Here is a 27,739-nt window from a genome sequence, read left to right as displayed (position 1 = left end):
GGCTTAATACTGTTGCAGAATAATATGAATCAGTTTAATGATAAAATAGAACTACTGCTCTTCGTTGCCCATTCTCTTTTTAAAATTAATACACAAAAATCAATAAACAAAAAAAATCTCAAAATTCTGTCATGGTAGTTAACCACTTGTAGCCTAAATAGAAAAACAGTTCATAATCACTCTGAGCATAGAACTAACCCTGATTTGTAAAATGAGATATCTTTAGCACAGCTATTATAGCCTGTGTTATTCATATTCTACTTCTTTGGGGATTTTCTTCCAGCATTTTGCATTTAGAGGGCTCAGACATTGTTTACTCTCTTTTCTCTATATATTCCCCTCTCTATTTTAAGGCACAGCAGTAAGCATGCGTCAGTGCTGCGATCTACTCTACTCCAAATGCAGTGCAGCTGTCTGGATATAGGGGTTCAAAGCGTGAAATGTTTGTGCGGATGCACAGAAGGCTGAGCTATGATACAATATATATCAAAGAGTGAAGTAAAGAAGACATGGTAGTGTGGGAGGTGGATATGGATGTGCGAGGAGGATGAGGTGTAGGAGCATTTATCTTCAAACGGCCTTGACAGTAACAGGATCTTAAGCATAATGAACATGCTTACAATTTTATGCCAACACATCCTAATGAAAATTAGAAATTAAAAACATTGATCTCTGAAAGTTTAGTTCACAAGTCATACCAAGGCAATTCAGAAAAGGTAAAGGGGGTGTAAATGGGGCAAGACCAGAGAGTTAGGACTTCGATGGGAAGATAGGACTTCAATGAGAAACCAAGGTGGCAAGGGAGCCCCTTCTGGTGATTCAGACAGGTCGTGACCTGTTTGGGCCGCCGCGGGAGCGGACTGCCGGGCAGGATGGACCTATGGTCTGACCCGGCGGAGGCACTGCTTATGTTCTTATGTTCTTATGGGTCTGGGTCTGCTCTAAGCTGAAAAAGCACAGTGTTCTGGCCAGCTTTGGGGTCTCCTCTCCAAATTTCTGCACTGGGTCCCAGCATGTCTATCTAAAGTAAGCACAGTGTATGTTGTGTATGGAACCTACAAAGATACAGCATTCACTGTGTAAAAAAAAAAGGCCTTATGGATCAGAAAAGACCTTAAATTTGATCCTGCAGAAGACAATAAGTCAATGTTTCTTAATTGAGCAAATCCATCAGAATACAAAGCAAAGATCTAATTGTAGCAGAGATCTGCTTTTCAAATGTCATCAATATAATAGAACAGCTCAACAGAGTCGCTGCAGATGGTCTATCAAATTGCCTAGTAATACAGGATTCAACAAATTTTAATTTATCTAGGAACTGGCAGCTGAGACTTTTTTTTTTTGCTTCTCCTTTCTCACTCCTCCAATTTTGTCCCAAGAGAATTACTAGAGAAGTTTAAGGGGAAGGAGGAGAAATCCCTTTCTAGATCAGTGGTATCTTATTTTAGAAACTACCTTACTAAGACTCCCTTTCGATTCTGTGCCTCTGCAAATCTCTGGCAGAAGCCAGCAGTCTCCTTCCCCAAAACAGGCTGTCAGCTGTGTGACAGAACCCCCTTGATAGGTGAAGCAATGAGGCATACCCTCACAGCGCTCACCCCTTCATACCCTCTCTACTCAGCTTCACCCAGTCTCCGTCATATTCATGCCACCCCCTCCACAAGCCTTCATTCGGTCTCTTTCATACAGACAGAGAATGACACAGGCAAATTTATCCCCGTTCCCACAGGAATTCAATTTCCCTGTCCCGTCCTCATCCCATTCCTGTAAGCTCTGTTTAACTATACAAGCTTCAAACACTTATGATTTCAAAGTGTTTGAGGCTTGTGCAGATGAGGACAGAGCTTGCAGGGATATGGCAGGGACAAGAAAAGAACTTGCAGGGATGGGACGGGAAAATTTGTCCCCCTGTCATTCTCTACTCTCAGATAACTAATTTGCTTGCAAGTCTGCCACCTATGGCCCTTACTTTGCCTCAGAATGTGTCTCCCATGTTGGCACTGTGATTCAGGTCACTGCAATCATGAGTAGCACAATACAGGAAGTCTGGCTTGGTTCCCAAAATTTCCTACACCATGTGGCATAAGCTTATAATGAACCAAAATATAGTGCAGATGTGGAAGATGCACTCTTTGTGAGACAGCTCTGCAAAAGAGGAAATATTTGAAGCTAGAGTGCCTGGCACCTCAGATTTGTTGAGACATGCAGTAATCTATATTGCTACCAAAGACCTCTGACTTTGAAAACCGTGGGATTCTTGTGTCCTCTGTGGCAGAGGATGACAACAGAATCTGACATGCAGCCACTTTCTTTTTCCTTCTGTGTACATTAGACTCTGAAGGGGAGGAGGTAGTAGGGACAGGGGAAGAAACTGCTAGTCCCGACACATACACACACACAAAAGAGAGACCACCCACTTTGCCAATGGGAGTTCAGAACAGTATAAAACCTACTGAAACTGAAAAGACTTCTTTCATTTGATCTTTCATATAGCTGCCTGCTTATATAGGCATTTCCTGTGCAGTATTCCTTAGCAGAGTTAAGGACATTCAGCTTCTCAGGCTCCTAGCTTTTCCTGTCAAGATATCACTGCCAATTCCTGCCCCAGGAAGAGTCACCCTCTGAACAGATGTTTTAGTTTAAACAAAAGGATTCTGGAAGATGCCATTGTGAGAAAAAAATAGTATATGAAAAACTGTTGAACTACAATGATGTGATATTACATTACATTATTCATATTAATGCAATTCTTATAGCCTGATACTTCCTTAATTAGGTTCAGTGTAGGTTACATGCAAGGCCTGGACAGTACCAGGGAGATACAATAACATATATATTAATCATTTATTCCCGATATCTGCTGAAAATCTTTGAAGGCAAAAACAAAAAATCCTTGGCTGCTCTAGTACTTCCTGCATATTGATACGCTCACCATTTTCTCATTTACCACTTCTCATTATATTATTCAAACTCCATTCACTTCTACTAGTTTTCTCTCCATAGCCGGCATTCTTCTACTATTCATTACAGCTTGGCTCAACTTTCATTTTTGTCATGCTATATCTATGCCATTATCCCTTAATTTGAATCCAGAACTGCTGTTAACATTCATGAATCCAGGGTAGAAATTTTGGAAGGGCTTTCTAATGCTTGAGGAAGGCCTGTGACTGCCTGCATCAAAAGGGACCGGGTTAATTGCCCTGCTTTCCACCCTCTAATACCAGCCCTGTTTGAATCAAAGCATTGTAACCAATCTGAAGTAAAGTGGGACAGACAGCTTGAAACTTGTTTTTAATAGGATAACAGTGCTCTTCTACTAGTCCAGATATTCTATAAGTGATACAGAAATGCAACAGGGTCACTATTCTAATGCCATAGTCAGCTACTGATTTTTAAACTCTATTTGGTATTTAAATATTTCTTAAAATCAATGCTGCTATTCTAATAGTGAGCATTGCTGAATATACGTGGAGAGCAGTATGTCACAGGCTTTATGGATAGCTGTGATATTCAGCTGTTATCTATACTGTCATGTGGTTAAGGTTAGGACACCCTTTTGGCTGTGCTAAATTAATCTGCATAGCTATCTGGACAGCAGCTGAATCTCACCAACAATCCATAGTTACGTGGAATACCCAGGGTCTGCTCCAGCACTGTCCAAATAGCGCCAAGGCAGCCTAAAAGCTTTCAGGGGCATCATTCAGATAGTTCCACTGAAAATTGTTAAGTGTTTTTGTTGAGCTGAAGGTATTTAACTGCTGGTGTCCAAGGTCAAATCATAGACATTACCAAATGAAAGAGAACCTTCAGAATCACAGAAAAATATAGACCGACATACGAGTGTGACCTGGCCTTCTGGGATGTAACACTGTAAATATACCAGACTGATTAAGGTTAACCAAAAGTACATTCTCCAAAAATTCAATTTCTTGATAAATCTTGTAACCTAGTGGTTAGAGCAGCAGGCTATGAACCAGACTGACCATGGTTCAAATCCCATCGACATTCCTGTGGCCTTGGTCAAGTTACTTAAATCCCTCCCCCACCCAAAAAAAAAAAGAGTGGGGATAGAACAGCTCTCAACAGCCGGGGATATATTCACAAAATTGAGTAGCAGCAATGAAAGGATTCTTCCAAAAACAAATTTATTTGATCCGAGTTACATAGCCATCCACTGCTTCAGGTACAAAACTATAAACCCTCTACGGACAGTGAAGTATCTACTGTACCTGAGTGTTACTTACCTTGAACTATCACTGGCAAAGCACAAGCTAAAGACAAAAAAAACCCCAAACCCCACAACAACTTCAGCTGCAAAGCATCAAAAGTGAAGATGTGTGAAACTAGCAAGCAATGACACCAATACTTGGGGACTTCAAGGTCAGAAGTGTGAAATGACAATATAATAGTTGTGGTAAATAACAGAATGCAGTAACAAAGTAGAACGATAGGAAGAGAGGATGTGAGAAATGAGTAACCTGGCTTAAACAAGGAGTGTTGTTCTTCCAATTCAGCTAGGGAATTTAGTTTGGTGATGAGGGTCCCAGTGTAAAAGTCAGAAACTGCAGAAGCATGTGGCCAATAAACCTCATCTTAATTCTACCATGCATCTGTATGACTAATATGCAGATGTGTTTGGGATAAAATACATAATGGGGCTAATTTTCAGAGCTGCCTAAAATTAGCGTGCTTCTTCCCTGCACCTGTATGTGAATTCTGTTTTGGCATTTATGCATTTGACTGAGCAGTGTTTTGTAACCTTAGCATGTAAGTGCTAGGTATGCCCTGACCTGATCTGCCCATGTCCCTCCCACAGCCACATTCCCCTAGCCACATCCCCCTAGCGGTTGCATGCTGTGCAGTTTGCAAGCTAAGGTTATAGAATGCTAAGTGCAGTTGCCTGTGTAAGTGCAAATTAGTGTCAAGTTAATGCCATTAGAAAATATTTTGAATTAGAACAATTTAAACTATCAGTACAATCTTTTAGATTATTGCAATCTCAGTAAAATATTGGTCTTTCTAAACAAATTATGCAGACTACTCAAAAGCAAGTTTACACATTTTGACTTGTGCATAATAATTAACAAACTTATGCTGTTGCAAAATTTAACCTTCATAGCATCTGGGTAAAAATCCATAAAATTCCAAACCTAACTTTACTGTTTATGCAGTGAAAAGCATCGGAACCTGTATAAGTTGACCTTTCTTAACTTGTTTGGCTACTAGAATATGCATGCTTCATGAAATCTGCTTAACTACTGAGTGAGTGACAAAATAACTTGTGCTTTCTTGTACCTCTGCTGGAAGTTGTTCCAAGTGCATCATAGTGCGTCTTCTGTCTACATAATGGTGTCTGGCATCCATTGTATCAATGCTGGTGAACATTTTTTTGCGAATCAGACTACTATTAAATGTCTTTTTTTTTTTTTTTTTCAATTCTTATCTTGCTCAGCATGCATTCATCAATGTATTTTCTTTTAATTAAACATTGGATAAATAATTGACTGATATTTTATGTTCTGCCATAGAGTAGGATGGTTGGGCTTTAGGTGTTTAGCACACTGTTTAGCTTGGTGATTATCACTGGCACTTCTGTTTGTGTTAGAGGAATAGATGGCAAGGAACAATGAACCTGTTTACTCCTAAACTGAGAAAACAAACTTTCTTCCCAAAGGCAAACTCAGAGTTCAAAGCTCCTAGTGTCTCACAATACCCAGTCCTTGTCAAGAAATTCGATTTAGGGTGTTTTCTGACAACCACTGTCTTGCACTAAAGCTTTTCCACTACTGCTGCTCTAATGAAGTGTTTATGATATTGTTCCATGGAAGGATGCTGGGTGTCAATGTAGACAATGACGGCACTTTTGAGAAATGCCCAATGGCTTCCAATTCCTCACCGTATCTCGTGCAAAATAGCCCTTTTATCATTTAAAATCAGTCAGTCAAACCTTCCTCTATTTTTGGACAGACTCCTAATACCATATACCCCTCTTAGATCCTTATGTTCAAGCAACCAAAATCTCTTTTCTGTACCCTCATTAAAGGTCATTGGCACAAGACGCAATGAGATATTTTCAATCACCGCACCCCAGTTATGGAACTCCCTCCCTTCTTATCTTGGAGAAGAATCCGCTTTAGATAGCTTCAAGAGTTCCTTAAAAGCCTTTTTATATGGGAATGCGTTCAAAAACTAAACCTGGAGCTAGGGTCCTGACAACGTTTACTTTGCCCACTCATGCAATCTTATCTATTTTAAATATGATTTGCTGCACTTGTTTTTCTACATCCTATTGTTGTAACCCACATTGTTGTTTTTTCTCTTTAAAATTTTGTAGTTCTACCTTCTTCCCTCTGTATCAGGTTCATCTATGTCTGCGTTTGACTTTGTTAGTATTTTAAACAATTTTATTTCCCCTATTTTTTAATATGTACACTGCTTAGAAATTTTTTATTAAGCGTTTATTTCAAATTTTAAATAAACTGTAAACAATCCACTTAAAACCTTCTGCCCAATGTGTGGCCGCAGCCAAAAAAGCAAACAAGATGCTAGGAATTATTAAAAAGGGATGATTAACAAGACTAAGATGTTACAATGCCTCTGTATCGCTCCATGGTGCAACCTCATCGAGAGTATTGCATTCAGTTATGGTCCTCCTTATCTCAAGAAATATATAGCGGCACTAAAAAAGGTTCAAAGAAGAGCAACCAAGATGATAAAGCGGATGGAACTCCTCTTGTATGAGGAAAGACTAAAAAGATTTGGGCTGTTCAGCTTGGAAAAGTGATGGCTGAGAGGAGGTATGACTGAAGTCTACAAAATCCTGTGTGGAGTAGGACGAGTACAAGTGGATCGATTTTTCACTCCATCAAAAATTACAAAGACTTGGGGACACTCAAAGTTACAGGGAAATACTTTTAAAACCAATAGGAGGAAATATTTTTTTACCCAGAGAATAGATAATCTCTGGAACGCATTTCCAGAGGTTGTGCTAAGAGTGGATAGCATAGCTGGTTTTAAGAAAGGTTTAGAAAAATTCCTGGAGGAAAAGTCCATAATCCGTTATTGAGAAAGACATGGGGGAAAGCCACTAATTGCCTTGGATCAGTAGCGTGGAATGTTGCTACTTTTTAGGTTTTTGCCAGGTACGAGTGACCTGGATTGGCCATCATAAGGACAGGCTACTGGGCTTGCTGGAACCATTGGTCTGACTCAGTAAGGCTATTCTTATGTTCTTAATATATCTTAAAATTTCCATTTGCATTAACTGTTTTTACTTGTTTGGTTTTCACACCATTTCTGACCCATACTTCTACGCTTGAGAACAGAAACTTTATTGTAGTTATTTCTCTGTTTACGGTTGGTTAGGCTGAGGCTTGGTGCCAGTAGTGTCCAAGGAGGGGTGATCTGCCCCGGTTTCAGACCTTCAGGGTGTGCTCCCGGAGTTGGCGTCATGGTCCAGGAACTTTGCTGCTCTGCCATCATCGGGCCTTCATCTCTGCCAGGTCATGCCTTTGTGGAAGTAGGCAGGATAGGCAGAGAGGAAGGCAGAGCAGCGAGTTAAGGTTGCTGACAAAGAGAGAACTCACATACCTCTGGGTGTGCCTTCTAAAGCAGCAGCAGTGGTGGCAGTGAACAGACTTATTGTGGCCTGGCCCACCGGGGTCTTCCCTCTGCCATGTCACTGATGACATGGCAGTGAGAAACTTGGTGGAGTAGGCTGCAAGCAACCCATTTGTCGCTGCTTCTAATGGTCGGCCACTGCTGCTGCTGCCATTGGAGGCCCGAAGGAATATCAAATCTCATGATGGGTGGGGTCAGTTGGGTCTGGAGGTACTGCACAGGGGGATTGGAGGGATGATGGAAAGTTGCTGCAGTGGGTGGGGGGAGAGAGGAAGAATAGTCAAATATGGGCTGGAGAAGGGAGATGCAACAAAGAGGTAGAAAGGGGTGAGAGGGAGAAATCCTACATATGGTGGAGGGGAGGGAGACTTGCATAGAGAAGAGAGAAGGAGAAATGTTGGACATAGGGTGGAGTACAGCGAATCCAAAACCACTGCTATGGTACTTCAAAAGATGTAATATATATCAACAGGAACCTGTGCTTGTGGAAAAACAACTAAAACCACATGCGTTAATATTAAGTGATATTGTGAATCCTCAGTGTGGGATAAAGAGCTATACAAAGCCATTCCCCCCCCCCCCCCAAAAAAAAAAAAAAAAAAGGGGACTAAGGCTCCAATGCTGAACACGGCTCTGGACTCTTTACCAGCGTGAGACTTAACTCACGATTTTAACTGCACACCATCATGGGCCTTCACAAGTGTACAAACAAAATGTGATTAATTTTTGTGATGAGTGGTATGTAATAAACTACAGAAGCAAAACAAAGGAAAAACCCAGAAACTTGCAGAAAAGGTGCCTACCAAAAATACAAAACAAAACTTCAGGCTAATGTACAGGGTACAGGAATTTATTAAAATAGCAATAAAATATAAAAATATGATCAATACATAAACAACAAAAATTCATCCCAAAAACTGATCCTAATGTTCAGGCAGACTGGACCCGATACGGTCCATGTTTCGAAGAAACACTTCTTCCTCAGGGGTCCCAATAGTAGATGGTTAGAATATCAGAAAACCAGATGGATGAAAAAACAAAATCCAAGAGGAGCATGGCAGTAACCTGTGTAGGTGCACTTTATGTTTCATAGTGCTGCGCCTACACAGGTTACCGCCACGCTCTTCTTGGGGGGAGATATGATTGAAGCCTACAAAATCCTGAGTGGAGTAGAACGGGTACAAGTGGATCAATTTTTCACTGTCAGAAATTACAAAGACTAAGAGACACTCAATGAAATTACAGGGAAATACTTTTAAAACCAATAGGAGGAAATATTTTTTCACTCAGAATAGTTAAGCTCTGGAACGAGTTGCCAGAGGTTGTGGTAAGAGTGGATAGCGTAGCTGGTTTTAAGAAAGGTTTGGACATTTCCTGGAGGAAAAGTCCATAGTCTGTTATTGAGAAAGACATGGAGGAAGCCACTGCTTGCCCTGGATCGGTAGCACAAAAAATAAAGTAACTACATACATTAATATGTTTAGCAAACTTGTTTCTTGCTTAGAACTCTGCTCAGAGACATGAAGGCTGATTACTCGGCCTCACCTACCAATCATTGCAGTGTTCATAAAAACTTTTATCTTCAATACTCTTTTTTGCGCTAGCTTATCCGCTATGCTGAAAATGTTAATGTGTTTATAAGTTCTAGTGAACTATACAAAATTACTTATCTTAGAAACAGTGACTGGTTCCGACGTGCACGTTTCGTTTGCTGCGTCAGGGAACCGACAGTAACAGCTGAGTTTAAAGCTGGTAGTGAAGTCACTGAAACAGAAAATAAATATTGTGAGTACTTGTATACTAGAGTGTAAATGCAAGTTATAAACTTCAGTACTATCTTATGGCTGTTAACTGGAAAAGTACACTCACCATTAGATTACAAAAATAGATGTCTCAAAATAATGTTCTTTCTTCGGCGTTTCAAACAGAGCTAAGCAGGCTTACAGACGCTATTTATAGATAATGCAGTGCCGGTGAGGCTGTCACGTCAGAGCATTAAGACGTCACTGCCCTGGCCTGCAAATGCTATTACATCATCAAATTTGAAACTAAAGCTTTATTCTCAAAGGAAACCTGTTATTCACTAATGCACTCGTGCTGGAAAAATGCATAAAGGAATGTACAAAATGATCACAAAAAAGCTCTCCACTCCACCTCACTATTTAGCCCACGGGGGAGCAAAGTATCTAAGGTGTAAATCCATTTTTGTTCTAAGGCATACAGTTTAGTTTTCATGTCACCTCCCCTGGGGAGAATAGGAGCATCTAAAACAGAAAATCGCAGTGAGGAAATGGGATGTTCATGTTGAAGCCAGTGTGGTGTAAGAGGGGCTTCTGCAACTGCTTTGACGATCCTGCTTACATGCTCACCGATGCGTACGCGAATTTTTCTGACAGTGTGCCCTATATATAACTTCTGACAGGGACATTGAATAATGTAGACCACATTTTTCGTGTTACAGTCAGTAAGGGCTGTGGATCTACGGTTAATCACCTTACTGTAAGAGTTACCCCTACATATTTTGTTTGCCCTGGATCGGTAGCATAGAATGTTGCTACTCCTTGGGTTTTGGCCAGGTACTGGGGACCTGGATTGGCCACAGTGAGAGCAGGCTCCTTGGCTTGATGGACCATTGGTCTAACCTAGTAAGGCTATTCTTATGTTCTTATTTATCACAGCGGTCACCAACTATTCATTCATCCACTGCTGAAGTAATGTATAATGGTTTTACCAGGCTTGGTTTCAGAACAAACAGCCCCTTCCTCAGGAACCCTGCAAAAGATTTAGTTTGTTGGAATCAACAGCAAAAGCTCTGAAACACTGTTGTGCACACCATTACTTGCTTTGGGTTGGAAGGGGAGTGAACATAGGGTGGAGGACAGGGAGAGATGGTGCACGTTGAAAGAGAAAAAAATATAGCATAGATAATGGAGGGGAGGAAAGGAGAGATGCTGCGTGGAGAGGAATAGAGAGGTTTGACCCAGTGCATAAGGCAGGAAAAGAGAGAGAGAAAGATGGTAGACAGAGGGAAAGAAACAGAAATGTTGGCTATGGCAATGGATGGGAAGATACAGAGATGGAAGATGGATGGTAAGCACAGAGAAAGAAGACGACATCAAATGGGTAGGAGATCCTAGTGAGCATGTTAACAGAAGAAAAACAGAAACCAGAGCCTGGGATTAACATGATTTGAATAATAAAGTGACCAGACAACAAAAAGGCAGAAAAAAATAATTTTATTTTCTATTTTGTGATTACAATATTTTAGATTTGAAATGTGTATCCTCACAGAGCTGGTGTTTAACAGCGAGTGTGAGCTAAGACCTTTATTTTTATTTTTTTACATCACAGCACTGACATGGAGTTGGAGAGGTTGTAACCCTATGTAATGTTATATTGTAACATTGTGAATGATAAACTGTAATCTGTTCTGAGCTCTTTGGAGAGGACGGGCTATATAAATAAAATTACCAAAAATATTTTTTTATATTAGGAGGGGGTTAAAAAATGATCGGCCCCGTGTGTCATATACCCTAGGTACGCTACTGCCTGGTGCTATCATATAGTGCTAATACTTAAGCCATTAGGCCACTCTCATAATAAGCTTGAACATGTTAAATGAGTGGCTGATGGGACATAGGAATCTACTAGTTGACATCTGTGTTCATTACTACACGTGTGGGTGATTCTGAACAAAGATGTCCACTGTCCATTCTAATCGATCTCCATCACTAGATAACTTCTCTTATGCCTGTTGATAGACTTTCATCTATGATCAGGTTTTACAGTATACAAATTTTTGTGGACTGCATAAATTACTTTGACTAAAAGTGGCTTCACTTTCTTGTAGGTTGTTAGTTAAAACTGAGGAATGTAACAAGATTAATAAGTAGTTTTTTTTATTAACATTTTTGTTTTGGTTCTAGGTACAACTTGAGAAAGTAATGGCTAAACAAATGGAGTTTTTCCGTAATACATCGGGGTTTGAGAGGCTGCAACACATGGAAAGACGTCTTTCTACAGGTCTGTACAAACAAAACTCGGAAGAAAATAGTCCCAGCAGCCAAATTTCAGACAACTCAGATGGACCAGGTATGCTACCTTGTGACCAGCTACTTTCAGTAACAGAGTTCACAGTGTTGCGTGAAAATCTGCACAAAAATATTTTGGTTGCTGGAAACCTGAATTTGTTACTGCAGATTATCTGAATAGAATTTTTCTTCTTTTAACATTTTATATATGTCTCCCTGTTTAAAAAGTTTGTATTCTAATTTTATGTCCTTAAAACAGGAAGTTAAGGTAGCATGGATAACTTTTTTAAACACATGAAGGATAATAAAGTTCAAGCTAGGATGTCTCTGCTTCAAAGTATTAAATGGTCTAGCCCCAAAATACATCACAGATCTCTTCTCATTCCCAACCAACAGACACGAAAGAAAAACACACATGAAATTTGTCTCCCCACCAGCTAGAGGGTGCAAATATAAGAGACACCATCAACAACTGCTATCATATCAAGCAGCCATATGGGGTAAAGACTTAGAAAAACTCATTGCACACACAAACAATTATGAAGAATTCAGGAAACACCTAAAAACTTACCTATTCTTGAAACACCTAGGCAACGAACCGGAACATCAACCCCCTCGTAACATCATCACATAACTAAACTTGCAAACTGTTAACCCCAACCCCTAATCACTAACTACGAACACTCTATTCAAGTCACGGAATATTTCTACTTCTGAGCAAACAGCTTGGCACTTCCGGGCCTTGCAACACACAAACTGTTGTTAACATTAATAATATTATCAGATGTAGCCTGCTTTACTCTTTAAGTCATTGTACGAGAAGTATACTGCTATACTCTTTAATTCATTGTACGTAAAGTTTCTCTTTATTGTATTGAGATGTACACTGCTAAACTCCTTAATTCATTGTACATAAAGCCTCTCTTTATTGTATTTACATTTTCTTTTATTGTATTCACAATCTCTTTTACTGTAAACCGCCTAGAAGTCGCAAGATAGCTGGCGGTATATAAAAATAAAGTTATTATTATTATTATTAAATGCTGTTTTATAAAGATAAATAGGCACCTATGGCAAAATTCAGTCTGACATGCTGCTCAATGATCCTCCTTGGTGCAGGAATTCTCCTTTTTGTCTCCCCCATGACCAGTAGTGGCCCAATATCTGTTAATGCAGAGACTGGTTAAACAAATTGTCCTAATTCCAGGTGCAAACATTGCATTCTTCGAACCCATTTTCCTCCATGCAGCAGATCCCTGCATCGCCAACCTGTGAGCAGTTCCTCAACTTCATGGAAAAACTGTTTCAGGGGTACGTCCACACTTGAGCAGGAGGAACTAGTTCATCTTATGCTGGAATAGATGAAGGAAGAATACGCGCCCTTTCTCGATCATTTGGGGTGCATAGCCTACATCAGGTAGTCTGACTTCTCTTAAGTCCATCTTCTGGTCGCCCATTGAAAAGGACCCTAACAGAGGAGCTTTTCTTTACTGAGAGAGTACATCTGGAAGGAGGTCATTTATTATGGCCAAGGGAAGATGGAGCATTCTCCTCAGGCTTGGAGTCAAGGTCCTGGACTATTAGTAGCAGTTGAATTGACATTTAAGGAAATCTAAACTGTTCAAAATCTGCTCAAATACTCCTCAAGAAAAGGACCATAAAATCCTGGATATCATTAGGAAGAAAGCTTTCCAGAGTATAATGCCCAGCAGCAGGGCCGCCATCAGAAATTTCTGGGCCCCTTACTGAGCAATCCTATTAGGCCCCCCCACGCACCCCTCCCCCCCCCCCGACACCCCTCCCTTCTTCCATGGGCTGAATACACACATACTTTTCTGCTAATGCTCCACCTAAGCCAGTCCCGTAAAATCTTCTCACGTCCATTGGGTGATTTGGCATAGAGGAGATATTCATAAAAAGAACGTCCGTCGAGATCTTTACTCATAGACTGTGCCATTTGCTTTAAATCATCTTCCATCATTAATCCAAATTGCACAATTCTTTCTCTGTCTTTGTCCTGAATGGCATCTGGCCACATTGCTGGATTCTTCCAGTCACCAAATTTATGAGCAGGCGCGGAGAAAGCATTTTTTTAAACAAATGTAGTTTATCCTTGTACTCCTTATGTAATTTTAATCATCTATGGATATGTTTGTATGTTTATTGTTCAAATGGTTTTATTTATTTCCCCAAATTTATTTTTGTTACACGCATTGAAAATATTTGATATTGCGTTTAAATCAAAATCTCAATAAACTTGAAACTTGAAACGAGTGCCCGTGAGATTGTGGGAGGGTTAAATATTCAAAACTTAGAAGAATAACAATTTACTTAAAGTTTTTGTTACGCCAGCTTTCTGGTATCTTTACATACAGTGGCATAAGTAGCATATGTAACACCCGGGGCCCATCATTTTTTGGCACCCCCCCCATCTGTAAGAAAAACATGATTTTTAGTAACAAACCACACGTCACACATGAGTACCTAGGAAAAGGCAGCATCTTACATATTGCAGTGAGCAATACATCAATACACCCATTGTAAAACTAAACAAGCCAAACCAATCAATCCTACACCGTCAATCCTAACAAAAAAACATGTCTTTCGAACACACAGAACACAGAAAACACCTTCGCCTAGTGTGGAATATGTCATCACAAACTAACCCCTCACTCTTTTACAAAACTGTAGTGTGGATTTTAGCCACAGTGGTAACAGCCCTAACGCTCATAGAATTCTGAGCATCAGAGCTGCTACCACCACGGCTGGCGCTAAAAAACGCTGCACAGTTTTATAAAAGGGGGGATAAAATAGAAATACACAGTTTCAACGCTCTAGCTCAGAGGTGCCCAAACTTTTTGAGCTTGTGAGCTACTTTAAAATGACCAAGTCAAAATGATCGGTTCACGGAAGTTTCGCCCCCAACATTTCGCCCCCAGCAATTCGCCCCTCACATTTCGCCCCCCACATTTCGCCCCCAGGTATGTTTTGCCCCCGGAACTTTCGCCCCCACACATTTCGCCCCCCCGGATGTTTTGCCCCCACACATTTCACCCCCGCACATTTCGCCCCCGCACATTTCGCCCCTGAGCGTTTTTCCCCTAGTATGTATGTATGTGTGACTGCTACATCAATACCTGACCTAGATTTTAATGTTTGTGATGTATTCTGATTATAGTCGCCAGTGCTAAATTCGGCCATTTCGCCCCCGCACATTTCGCCCCTGAGCATTGGCCAATCTGGCGCCAAAATTGGCCAATGACTTTGCAAAATTCTACAGAGGTTGATCCCAGAAGCTCTACACTTCTATAAATATAACGGGTTCTTGCCTCTTGGTCATTTAGTCCTTACGATTTCCGAATTGGCGCTTGATTAATTGATCTGTGTAGTGATTTTTTTATTTATGGATTCAGTTCTTTCAAAGCGTGGCAAGAAGAAGCTAGTTTACGAAAGAAGCTAGTTGGATTATGTGTACTACATCAATAATATGTCTCAAAATGATGAATGATTAAGATTAAAATGATGAAAAAATAAAATAAAAAAAGGTAAAATGATTAAGTAGGTATTTTTTACCTGATTTTTGTCAGAGAAGTCACTGGTCCGCCGGGACCAAACCGGATTTTTCAGAATTTGAGAGGACCAAAATACATAATTTACTTTTTTTGCTTTATTTTATCATGTTAAAATGGTGATTTGTTTCAAAAATCGAAAATTTGGGGGAGATGTCTCCTTTATCCCCAGAGCGAAGTCATTGATTTCTGTGATGTTTATCATTTTATTTTTTATTTTTTACTGTGCAAAACAAAAACTAACCTGTCAAATGAAATAACAGTCCAAACACAACACCGTCAAATAACAAGTAAAATGAAATCTAGGTCAGGTATTGATGTAGCAGTCACACATACATACATACTAGGGGGAAAACGCTCAGGGGCGAAATGTGCGGGGGCGAAATGTGTGGGGGCAAAACATCCGGGGGGCGAAATGTGTGGGGGCGAAAGTTCCGGGGGCAAAACATACCTGGGGGCGAAATGTGGGGGGCAAAATGTGAGGGGCGAATTGCTGGGGGCGAAATGTTGGGGGCGAAACTTCCGGATCCCAAAATGATCTACCAACAATAAAATTAAAAAACACAAAACACACTATACGCTGAGAAAATGTTAATTATCATTCCTGTTCTGGGTTTTTTTCAAAGAGGTCAAGGCAGATGACTCTATGCATTGTCACCTCAGTAACAACCATACAAAAATAGACAAATATACCCTCCATCCTTTTTATTAAACCACAATAGCAGTTTTTAGCGCAGGGAGCTGCGCTGAATGCCCAGCGCTGCTCTTGACGCTTATAGGCTCCCTGCGCTAAAAACCACTATTGCGGTTTAGTAAAAGGGGACCATATTGTAAAATATAGACAGCAGATATAAATTCAGAACTGTGCATAGTAAGTGAAGGGAAGTTTTCATCTCTGGGAATTTACCCAGTTAACTATTAAGTTATTTGGGCAAATTCCTTTGAAAACTGTGGTAATACTGCCTCCACTTTGCTAAATTTAAAATAAAATCATTTTTCCTACCTTGTCTGGTGATTTCTGGTTGCACTTTCTTCTTCTGACTGTGCATCCAATCTTTCTTCCCTTCTATCAGCCTGTATGCTTTCTCTCCTCCACACCTCATTCCCTCCCCTAACTTTTTCTTCTTCTCTCCCTGGCCTTTCTTTCTTTTTTTCTGTTTCTCTTCTTTCCTTCTGTTTCCCTGCCTGCCCCCTTTCTTTCTTTCTCCCTGCCGTTCCCCAAGCCACTGCCACTGCCGCTGCCATCGGGGAACAGGACCCATCAATGGATAACAGGCCCCAAAGCCGACGTCGACGCATGCTCTCCCTGCTTCGGGCCGATCAGTCTTCCTCTCCCCGACGTCAATTCTGCCGTCGGAGAGGAAGTTCCGCCTAACCAGGCAGCGATTGGCTGGCCCGAACTTCCTCTCCGACTGCAGAATTGACGTCGGGGAGAGGAAGACTGATCGGCCCGATAGATTAGATCGCCAATACAAAGTGAGTCCTGGGTGATCGACTCACTTTGCCTTGGCGAGCTACTGGTGCCCCTGCCTTAGAACACTGCCTAGGACCCTGGGGGAGCCCGGGCCCCCTGTCAGCTCCGGGCCCCTGAATGCAGGACTGGTAGTACTGCCCTGATGGTGGCCCTGCCCAGCAGCACTAAATGGTGCACATGAAGACCTACAGAAGCTGAGGACGTTTTTTGAAACACTGCTATAGGAGGAAACCAAGTTTCTAGAGGGGATGATAGATGTGATAAAAAGCAATAAATACTTCATCCGTTAATTTTTCAAAGCATTGATACAGCCTTCAGATTTTTCATTGTTGAGATAAGTAAAGCCAGCAGCGTGTGGGAAGATGTACATGATAGGTTCTTTCTGGTGCTTTAGCAGAAAGAACTTTATTTAAAAGCAAGATAAAGTTGATGGTTGACTTTTATAAATTGACTGCTGTTTGCCTCTCCAGATACTGTCAGCAACAGTAGGGAATCTACTGGCTTTATTAAGAAAACCCTGTTAAATGGATCTCCTATAGGCATATCAAGAAAATACAGTGCTTTTCAGTATCAGCCAATCCAAACACAGTAGTCACAGAACCAGAACTAATAGAAGCTTTGGACCATCACACCTAAACCTGCGCTGAATTTTTGAGGAAACTAAGCTTTGCTTCATCCAACAGGGTTATAATATTTGTCAGGAACAGAATTCAGCTACAGATTAATATTCATTGAAATTCAGCTGACTGAGCCTTACTGGTCTCTCAAATCAAGGATCACAAGGCTACTATCCACCAAGCCAAGGAGGAAATCTACTGTGAGCCAGCCATAGAACTTGTCTCTCTATATGAAACCCAATCAGGCTTCTACTTGCAGGCATTTCTTTATTCTGAAAAAATTGGTACGTTTGGGACCCATATTAGATCAGAACACAGCTTGGTGAGGAAAAAATTAATTGGCCCAGGAAATGAGGAATTTGTCATCTTGGTTGACTGGTTGCTAATCACAAATGAGTATGGATGCAGGGAGCTCTGGGAAATTTAGGTAGCCAAGTTGCAGCAATCCCTGGATTTCTTAAAAAAAAAATCCAGTGTAGTCCCATTTCAAAGCATCTTGCTTATAGAAGCACATACAGGCATCTAAAATTACAATATTGCTGTACTAGAAAAGCAATGGGATTACAACCTTAAGAAAATTATGTAATTACTTGGGACATACCTGTTCTGATCAATAAAAAGCTGAGTGCAAGGAAACTGGACATTATGGTAAAAGAAAAACACCAGAATGGCATTGATCATGGAGGTGTCAGTCCCAAGAGGTACTCCAGGGGCATCAGTTTCTCCTTTTTCTACTAGCCATTCCTCTCCCTATGCACCCAAGTATCCTTCTTGCTTTTGCCATCACCTTTTCAACCTGTTTGGCCTCCTTAAGATCATCACATACTATCACACCCAAGTTCGTTCCTCTTTCGTGCACAAAAGTTCTTCACTCCTTAAACTGTACCGTTCCCTTGAGATTCTGCACCCCAAATGTATGACCTTGCTTTTCTTAGCTTTAAATCTTAGCTGCCAAATTTCAGACTATTCTTCAAGCTTCATTAGGTCTTTCTTCATGTTATTAACACCATCCTGGGTGTCTACTCTATTGCAAATTTTGGTATTGTCTGCAAAGAGACAAATCTTACCTGACAGCCCTTCAGCAATATCACTTACAAAAATGTTAAAGAACAGGCCCAAGAGCTGAACCTTGAGGCACACTACTGGCACCATCACTTTCCTCAGAGCTATCTCCATTTACCACTACCCTCTGTTGCCTTCCACTCAAACAGTTATGACCCAGTGTGTTTTTTAATAGATGCCTTTGTAGAATACTGTCAAATGTTTTGCTGAAATCTAAATACACCACATCCAGCTCTCTCCTTCTATCCAATTCTCTGGTCACCCAGTCAAAGAAATTGATCAGATTTTTCTGACAAGACCTGCGTTTAGTTCATCCATGTTGCCTCGGTTCTGTAATCCATTGAATTCCAGAAAAGTCATTATTCTCTGTTTTTATTTATTTAGTTAGTTTTCTAGCTTGTTGTCCCCAAAGAGCTCAGAATGGGTTACAGGTTAAAAGCGTTTCCATTAATTTACTTACCACAGACGCCAGACTTACCAGCCTGTAGTTCCTTACTTCCACTTTTGTGTAGAGATACCACTTTGCTCTTCTACAGTCCTCCAGTACCAATCCCAATTCTAGAGAAGCATTAAAAAGGTCAGCCAGCGGAGTCGCCAGAACTTCCCCAAGTTCCTACAGTACCCTTGGATGTACGCTATCTGGCCCCATTGCTTTATCCACCTTTAATTTAGCGAGCTCCTCACGAACACAATCCTCTAAAAAGCAATCAGGATTGGCCACACCTCCAGCCCTATTTGCTTTTGTTTTCTGCAGTCCCGCTCCCGGCGCTTCAGCTGTGAACACAAAACAAATATATGTTAAGCAATTCAGCCATATCTTTATCAGCGTCTATACAGTATACTGTATTCCTCCCCTTCACCTTTGATTCTCACAGTTCAATTTTTGCACTTCCTCCTATCACTATTCATATATCTAAATAAAAATGTCTTATCCCCCCATTTTACCATGTCTGCTATTTTTTTCTTCTGTTTGCATCTTTGGTTTCTTGACTACTCGACCAGCCTCTCTTAACTTTTCCAGATATTTTTGTTTGTCTTCTCTCTGCAGTCTTTTGTAATTTATGAAAACTAATCTTTTTCCTTATCTTTTCGGCTACTACTTTTGAGAACCAAAGGGTAGTGGCATAGTAAGGGTGAGCGGTGTCCAGGGCGATGGCGCCCCGATCCCCCGCCATGCACCCCCTTCTCTTTCCCTACACCTTTTAAACTTCTCAGGTGTGAACAGCATGCTGCCCACGTCGGTGTTGGCTTCCTTTAACATCACTTCCTAGGCGTGGGTCCCAGAAGTGATGTCAGAGAGAGTGCCAATAAAGTACAGGGGAAGGCAAGGGATGCGCACGACAAGGGGGGGGGGGCGGCGGAGAGGACTAGGGGTGTTGCTTCGCCTTAGGAAGACTGCAATCTGAACGGACCGCACCCCCCTTACTATGCCACTGCCAAAGTGGCCTTCTTTTTCTCTTACTTTTCAAAATGGTTTGTTGCCCTTACAATAGCACCTTTCAGTTTTGCCCACTCTTTCCCACTTCTCCAGATTTTCCCATCCAGACAACAATTCCCTGACATAATCCCCCACCTGAACAAAGGTTTTTTGGGTTGTTGTTTTTTTTAAGTTTAACTTTTACTTTCAAATAAACAGATCCTCAACTATCGAGAGAACTCATATGACAGAAAAAATGCAGAAATATTTCCCATTGTTTGAGTGCCATAGGCTTGATTTAAAAAGAGTTTCAAGCACACCTGGATAGGTTGCCTATATACATTACATCTTTTGAACTTGAAAAGGAAACTCTCTTTGGCATGATGTACATGCTATGCAAGCATTAGCAGGAAATTTGAAAAACTGAAATTGTGCTCCACATATCTTGTCTTAGAAGTAAGGTTCATTACCATAATGGTTTGTAGAAAACTCAATAGGTTGAAGAACACACAATCTTGTATGCATGAAGCAAATGTTTGGGTGAGAAAATTCCTACCAAAACGCAGGTCTTCTCGGACCTAGTCTTAGGAAAATTCTCATCCAAACAGACAACCATGTAGCAGTGCGCTACTTGAGCAAGCATAGGAGAACCAGATAGTTTTTCTTCCTGCTAGCTTGTTTTTGCTTTTTCAAATGAAGATGACTGTCTTATTGAAGATGACTGTATGACACAACAGTAGCAGTGCATTGCAGAGCTAATTGAGCCATGCAATAATGAGTTTTTTATGGGGAAAAAAAGATAAGATATTCCTTTCTAAAAGGAAACTGAGAGAAGAGGGAATATATTGAGTAAATCACAGAACTGTGAAAGGAGCCACAATTAAGTAAATAAATAAATAAATAGTTTTCATTGTATTTTGATTCCATAATTATAAATTTGAACTTGAATTAGCTGTGATGGACCCATTTAAAACAGGGAAGCTGATTTTCAGAGTGAATTTCCTTGAATAAAATAGTGTTTTACTCGTATAAATAGCCTGCAGATTACTTATCCTTTGTGGTGGTAAAAGTCCAAACACCTGCGTATAATATATGTATACCACTTTGGTTGTACCATGACCTTTTATTTTGCTCCTTGATACCTATTTTTAGCTACATTCAGAGGAAGCATTTTCTGGGGGCATGGTTAGATCAGAAGAAAGATATGTTCATAGATTACGTTTTAAGTCTGCATTTTCAAGGAAACATCTTCTTGTACAGAAAACCAGAACAGTTTCTAAAGAGAGCTCTTTTGAGAAGTGGTAAAAAGTCCATGCAAAAAGTGTGCACACTTTGATTGCAGGCAGTTAGAAGATTGTCTTCCCCTTATAAATGGTTCAACAGTGATTATTGTGCAGTTAACATGTCATTCCTACTTTTAGCAGTGTTTGTAGCTCTTTGTTTTTTATTAGAAGACAAAGCAGGATGATTAGCTTAATTTTGATGGGGAATGATATGTGGATTGTTGTCATGTAGGTGAGAGGCCTCTAAACCTCAGGATGACAAACCACCACAATAGGCAGCTGCAACATGTTCCATCAGTTGGGGAGCAGCACTTAGGGGCACAGCTGTACAGTGAGTCGAGTAGGCTCTACTCCAGCAGCGATGCAACGTCTCAGACCTCAGGTGCGTGGGATAGTCTGTGTCACCCCTGAAGTATAATTTACCATAAGCCGAAAGAACAGCACTTTCAAAAGGAAAGTTCAGTTGTCAGGTTTCTGGCATATTTTTAAAACAATCAATTTGTTTTCACTGCACCAATGGTCGGTCCTCTCCCAACCCCAGTGTGAGCATTGCCACTAGTTTGTTCAAAACACCACCAATATTTTAAAGGCTGATTTTATTTATTTATTTATTTATATATATATAGTATATGTGTTTGTATTTCACTCGATCTAAACCAGGGGTCTCAAAGTCCCTCCTTGAGGGCCGCAATCCAGTCGGGTTTTCAGGAGTTCCCCAATGAATATGCATGAGATCTATGTGCATGCACTGCTTTCAATGCATATTCATTGGGGAAATCCTGAAAACCTGACTGGATTGCGGCCCTCTAGGAGGGACTTTGAGATCCCTGATCTAAACAATTCTTGGCAGAGATGGTGTTTAATGTTAAAAAAAAAACAAACAGAGATACTTGAACCCCTCTCTGGTATGGGAACCTGCTGGCATTTGTCAGCGATGTGGAATTCAGAAGGATTTGCTAATAGGAGAAGGATCAATGTTAGATTAATTGATGCATAGTTTGAACAAGGGGGCTGAAGTACTTTACTCAAAGTCAGGCAGGGACTTGGTGATTAGAGAGGAGACTCCAACTCATCCTGACCAGGTCAGTGATTCAGTCTAGTTAATTGCATGATACATGTGTGGTAGCAGGCAACAAAAATAACCATCCAAGGGAAAAATCTTTCTTGTTTTATTGCCTCATAAAAATAGGGGTTGTGGGTGTGAAGTCAGCTTTTGGCTATAAAGTTGGAGCGGTTGTGTTTTATTGACAGTGGTAAATTAGAACATGATGAAGGGTGCCAGCAGAGACGTGCTTTTACCTTCTGTGGAAAGATTGTTTTAATTTAAGGAAAAAAAATCTGTGATGTGATTAAAACATTTTACAAGTCTAACAGGCTTATATAAATATATTGGGACATTATTCCTTTATTGTTCCATTTTATCTGGGAATAGTTTGACTCCCATTTCAGTGTAATTGGAGCCACTCCATCTGTTAACATGTACTAAATTTAGTCACGTTTTGACAGGTAGGAATCCTTTGGTTAGTTAAGTTTTGGCATGGCCTAACCAGCTTTGAGCGGGAGTCTTAGAATAGTTCTCAACCCAGTCTTGCCTGATAAAAGGTAACGACTAAGGAGCAGAAGAAGCTGCAGCTTCGATCAGTAGTTCTCAAGCCATTCCTCAGGACACACCTAAGCCTGTCAGGTTTTCAGGATACTCATAATGAAAATGCAAGAGATAAATTTGCATATATTGTGAGAACTTGAAAACCTCACTGGCTATGTCCTGAGAACTGGCTTGAGAACTGCTAGCTTGGAGGGAACATTGGCTCCAATATTTTGCTAATGCCATGGCACCTGTGACTCCCCCCCCCCCCCCCCCCCCCGTTCCGACTCTCATAAAAGCTAGAGTCCAATGAGTAGAACAGTCCAGTACTAGTCACCTGAGATCCAAGCCTAGCAGCATTTCCCCTAAATTTATTGAAAGCCTTTTTTGGTTCTTGTAACATTCCTTATCTAGCTGGTGTTTGCTTTTAGACTTTTCAGTGATTTCCGGTTTTGCAGGATGTCAATCCACTGGCTTAGGATCATCTAAGTAGTTTGTGCTACTTTTATGTTGTTTTAACAAGCTGCTTTTCTTCCATGAGAACTGTTTCCTATGCAGTCAAGTTCATTTTATTTTTTTCTTTTATCTTAGTGTATAATGTAAACCTTTTGATGCTTAATGAATCAGAATTAATCAGAACCTTTGTGGGGTTGAATCTTATTTAAAGTCCGAATCATTTCTGGTCCACCCATCCTTGGATAATATGCATGCCTACTGTGTATAAATAATAGAAGTGGTTTAGCTGGTCCCAGTAAAACTATGAGTACTCTCATATTTTTTGTACTTAGCAGAAATAACTAAAACAAGAAGCTTGTAGATTCCCACTAAGTTTTCTGGTTTTAGAGGGAGAAGACGGATTTTGATTGCAGGCAGTTAGAAGATTGTCTTCTGTCTCTACCCACCCCACCCCCTTTGAGAGAGAGGATAATTATATGTGCTTGCGTGTGTGCACGCTTTTTATCATCCTTGAAATCCTTCCCTACTACTAATAAGACATACTTTTTGTTACATTTTGAGTTACTTCTATATATTTGTAATAATTTTGAGCTAGAACCCCTTCCTGCCTGTTAAGATACCGTAAATGTTTGTGAAATATTAAAATCGCTCAGTAATTTTTCTACAAAGATAATTTGTTTTGCCAGCACCAACTTTTATTTGCCCTTGTCTTTTCTTTTTATCAGAAAGCCTTGGTATAAAAGACTACTCTCAATCTGCCTTAAACAACACAGAGAAGAAAACCATAAAAACAGAGCCTGAAGATGCAAGATAGCCATAAATGCTCTGCCTGCCATCTATTGTAACGGAGCGCCAACACAGAATCGAGCAAGCCTTAATAACCAGTGTTGCCTCATTTCAGATGCAAATTTATAGCCAAAGCCTATAAAGTGCAATAGTAGTTGAAGACAAGCCAGAAAGCTATTGCAGTCTACATGAACAGTAATGCTAACTGGGTGCACACCGCCTGAATTGTCTTTTTGTAATATGAAAAGGTTCACAAATTAATATTGTGGGCCTCCATTATTTAAGAATGTATTACGTGTTTGTATAATTTATAGAAACCTTTGGTCTTTGGGATGTGTATTCACTTCAGAAGAGTGGATGCAGCTCATTTTACTTGAAATTTCAGTGTCTACTTTAAATGTATCTAACGTAGATATTAATGCAAATATGCCCAAGCTAAAGATGTCCGACACATAACAGTTAGCAGGTTTGCAATAGTTTTTTTAGATAAAGAAAAATGCAAATAAAAAATAACATTTAAAACGTTGGAAGTTTACTACATTGGAACATAATGCACCTATGTTGCAAGAGACACATGATGACATTTTTACTGTTTTTTCATGGCATGTAAACAGTTGCCAAGCTGCCACTATCACTATTCAAGAGTAATTCTAGTGTCCCACTGTGAGCTCAACTGTCAGACCTAGAATTCTTTGTAGTTGAAATTAACAAGCCAGGCCTGCTGCTGGGCCAAGACTCCATAACAGTGCTTTGAACCTGGCTTCTTTTTGCAAGCCTGGTTTGGCCTAGTCAGTGTTGGTGACCCTTGAAGGGAGCTCCAGCTCCATTATGCTACAGTAACTCCAACTACTTTGCAGAGAGAGCATTGGATTTTGCTTTTCTGCCAAAGGACGGTTGTAGTGCATGGGCTTGATGGCAGAAGGTTAAAAATAAGTTGGTAAATCTGTGGAAAGTGAGGAAATCTGTGGTTGGCTATGTATGGGATCTTATGGCACCACAGCTGTAGCAGAAGCTGGTTCAAATTGAGCTGAGAGACCAAACGAAAAAGAAGTTGCCAAGCAGAAATGATTTAGAGGGACTAGTTGGATTTTGGACATCTAGGTCCAGGTTCTGTTAAAGGCACCTAAATCAGCCGGTGCCTACAAAAATGGCACCGGCTGAGTGTCACTAATGCTTAGGCACGCTTACCAGACTCACGGCTACCGACGCCTAAGAAAAAAAACTAGGCAATGCTAATGTAAGCCAGGGTTTTAAAGACCTATGTTACTGGTGCCTAAGGGTTTTTTTTAGAATTGGGCCTATTAGCGCCTAAGGTCATCTCTACTCCTAACCATGCCTACTTTGACCTTAGATACCATTGGACGCCATGCTGAAGCTGCGATTCAGACACCTACCCTGGGAGGTGCCTAGTGGCGCCTATATTTTTTAATGGATTTTAAACAATGGGGTCAATTACCGCACTACCGGTAGGTGCGATCAAAGTTCCAAAATAGTGGGCTCAGAACTAGCAATGAAACAAATGCTGAGAGAGAAGCACAATATTACATTTTACTATAATATTTTAAACACAAATAATCATGATCTGGCTGTGAATTGTTCAGATGTAGACTTTATTGAAAAAGTCTACAAATATCACAGAAAACTAAGAGCAGAGTAATGGTATAAGATTCAAAGCCTAAATAATAGGCTGCCTCCACTTACATAGAAAACAGAATATACAGTATACTGTTTTATTACAGTATTCTGTATTACAGAAGTGATTAGAATTTCTAACTTTTAAGTTATTGTGGGTTACCAAGCATATAGGTGTGTAACTTCAGAATTAGCTTGAATTTCCTCTTAGTACTTCAGAAGGATAGTCATGAAACTCTGGTTTTGTATCTGCAAGTTAGTTGTGTCAGTTGTATGTAATTTTGTTCAGTCAATGTACAAGTATGTCGCTGAAATGTGATTTGACATGTCAACACTGTAGTCTTAGTCTCTGATCACTGTAAACATGCACAATTTAATCACTTGATTTGTGAAAGAAAGCTTTATAGGTGAGGTTTTATACTATTAAATGGAGTTTTTTTTCCTCTGTTACACTCTATTGTGTACTGTATTAACTCTCAAAAGACGCTCATCTTAGATGGTAGAGTTTACAACTTTGCTTGTGATAAGAGGTGAATGCTCCTTTTGTTATACCGTGAAATAATAGTCTGACCCCCCCCCCCAGTTGACTGTTTAGATTTAAATATTGACCAGCCCAACGTGCCGCTTTAGTGTCTGCCTAGGCTCAATCCAACGGGTTTTGTATAGTGTTTTCCATTTTGGGTCTTCTAGAAAAGAACAAAAGTCTCAAAATGTAAAAACACCTAGTTAGAATCTTACTTATAAACTGCAGTCTAATGATGGCATTGTATGTTTTATGCAAACTTACTTGAGCCTAGAGTTTATGCAGATGCGAGTCCTACAATTAGCAAGTTAATAATTTACCCAGGTGTTTGGGGGTGGGCAGTATCCCTCTTAAGTTCTTCTTCCTCAGTCTCCACATGTAGTCCTCCAGTTTTCATCAGTTTAAGGAACAGTTTAAAGGTCACCATTTGCAGGTTGTCCACTAGGAAAATAGATTCCCATGACTCAAGCCTACTTGTCCCTAAGCATGTTGCAGCTCTTAGGGGAGAGGATGGTTCTTGCCATTGAGTCAGAACAGACTATTTTAAGTTAGGGAAAGAGGATACCCTTTGGCAGAACTAAAGGGAAAGATTGGAGGGAATAGGGATATTGTCTATGTCCTTTGAGTTGACTGGTCTTTTAGTGACAAGTAAATAATCTCTCTTCTGAACACCACATACCCAATAGATTGCAATTTTTATTTTGTAAACACTAAATGTATTAAACCTGCTATATGTTAAAGTATATAATATATATATATTTTATTTGAATTTGTGTGCTGTGATTGATGTTCAGCTAGTAAAAGTGACTCGGGTCATTTTGTGTGTATTGCTAAGCAGATTTCATTGAGTATGAAGGTCTGTAATAAATGTGAGGTCTATGTTGCCTTGAAATTTTACCTTCCTGTTGTAATGTCACAGACTGTATTTGGATTCTGATTTGTCCTGCCCTGTAACTACAGCTGTGTGTTATCCCAGTGTTGTGGTCTCATTATTTCATTCCAAAGGCTATCTAGTGCAGTGGTTCCCAACCCTGTCCTGGAGGATCATCATGCCAGTCGGGTTTTCGGGATAGCCCTAATGAATATACATGAAAGAGATTTGCATGTAGTGAAGATGATAGGAATGCAGATCTGCCCCATGAATATTCATTAGGGCTATCCTGAAAACCCGACTGGCCTGGTGGTCCTCCAGGACAGGGTTAGGAACCACTGATCTAGTGTATCCATCTCTGTTCCTTAGAAGAAATGTCTCCATAAACTTTTTTGATTGCTGGTGAGTTACACTGGAGCTTGATGGCCACTTCTCCCTTGAAGCAGCATGATAGTGAAACAGGGCTGCTGTTGAGTTATATGTGACTCAGCTTTGAAAAAAGAAAACTACAGTGTCATGTGTGGAGAGTTCATTAAGTCATGAAAAATGCAGCATTGCATGCTTTGATAAGCACCCATCTATTTATATATTTGTGAACAATAAGACTACTGTATTTTTTGCTCCATAAAACGCACTTTTTCCACCCCCAAAAAATTCTGTCACCCTCCCTCGCTAGAGGCAGCTGCCTGCCTGGTCCCTGCAAGCAGTGAAGGCTGACGCGGCTTGAGTCCTCTTCCCTTGCAGCAGAGCAGCGTACAGGGATGCCTGCCCGATCTCACGCCACTTCCAGCGAGAACTCAGTTCTCACGGGAA

At 40.4% G+C, this 27,739-nt stretch overlaps 1 protein-coding gene across 4 annotated transcripts in view; it reads left to right on the top strand.

Moving 5' to 3' along the window:
- The window catches only part of NAB1 (NGFI-A binding protein 1), a 55,295-nt gene extending 28,348 nt beyond the window's left edge, over positions 1-26,947 (top strand). For 3 of the 4 annotated variants that reach the window (XM_033946263.1, XM_033946262.1, XM_033946264.1), the window contains exons 6-8: positions 11,547-11,712; positions 21,306-21,455; positions 23,840-25,987. In XM_033946263.1, the coding sequence (XP_033802154.1) occupies positions 11,547-11,712; positions 21,306-21,455; positions 23,840-23,928 (405 nt within the window). In that variant the 3' untranslated portion in view covers positions 23,929-25,987. Of the gene's footprint in view, positions 1-11,546; positions 11,713-21,305; positions 21,456-23,839 lie in introns of all 4 variants that reach the window. The other variant, XM_033946265.1, reaches the window with a different exon arrangement.
- The last annotated feature ends 792 nt before the right edge of the window (positions 26,948-27,739 follow it).

The sequence above is a fragment of the Geotrypetes seraphini genome, chromosome 5, assembly GCF_902459505.1.
Source record: "Geotrypetes seraphini chromosome 5, aGeoSer1.1, whole genome shotgun sequence".
NCBI lineage: Eukaryota > Metazoa > Chordata > Amphibia > Gymnophiona > Dermophiidae > Geotrypetes > Geotrypetes seraphini.
This window is presented reverse-complemented; position numbering and strand designations above follow the sequence as displayed.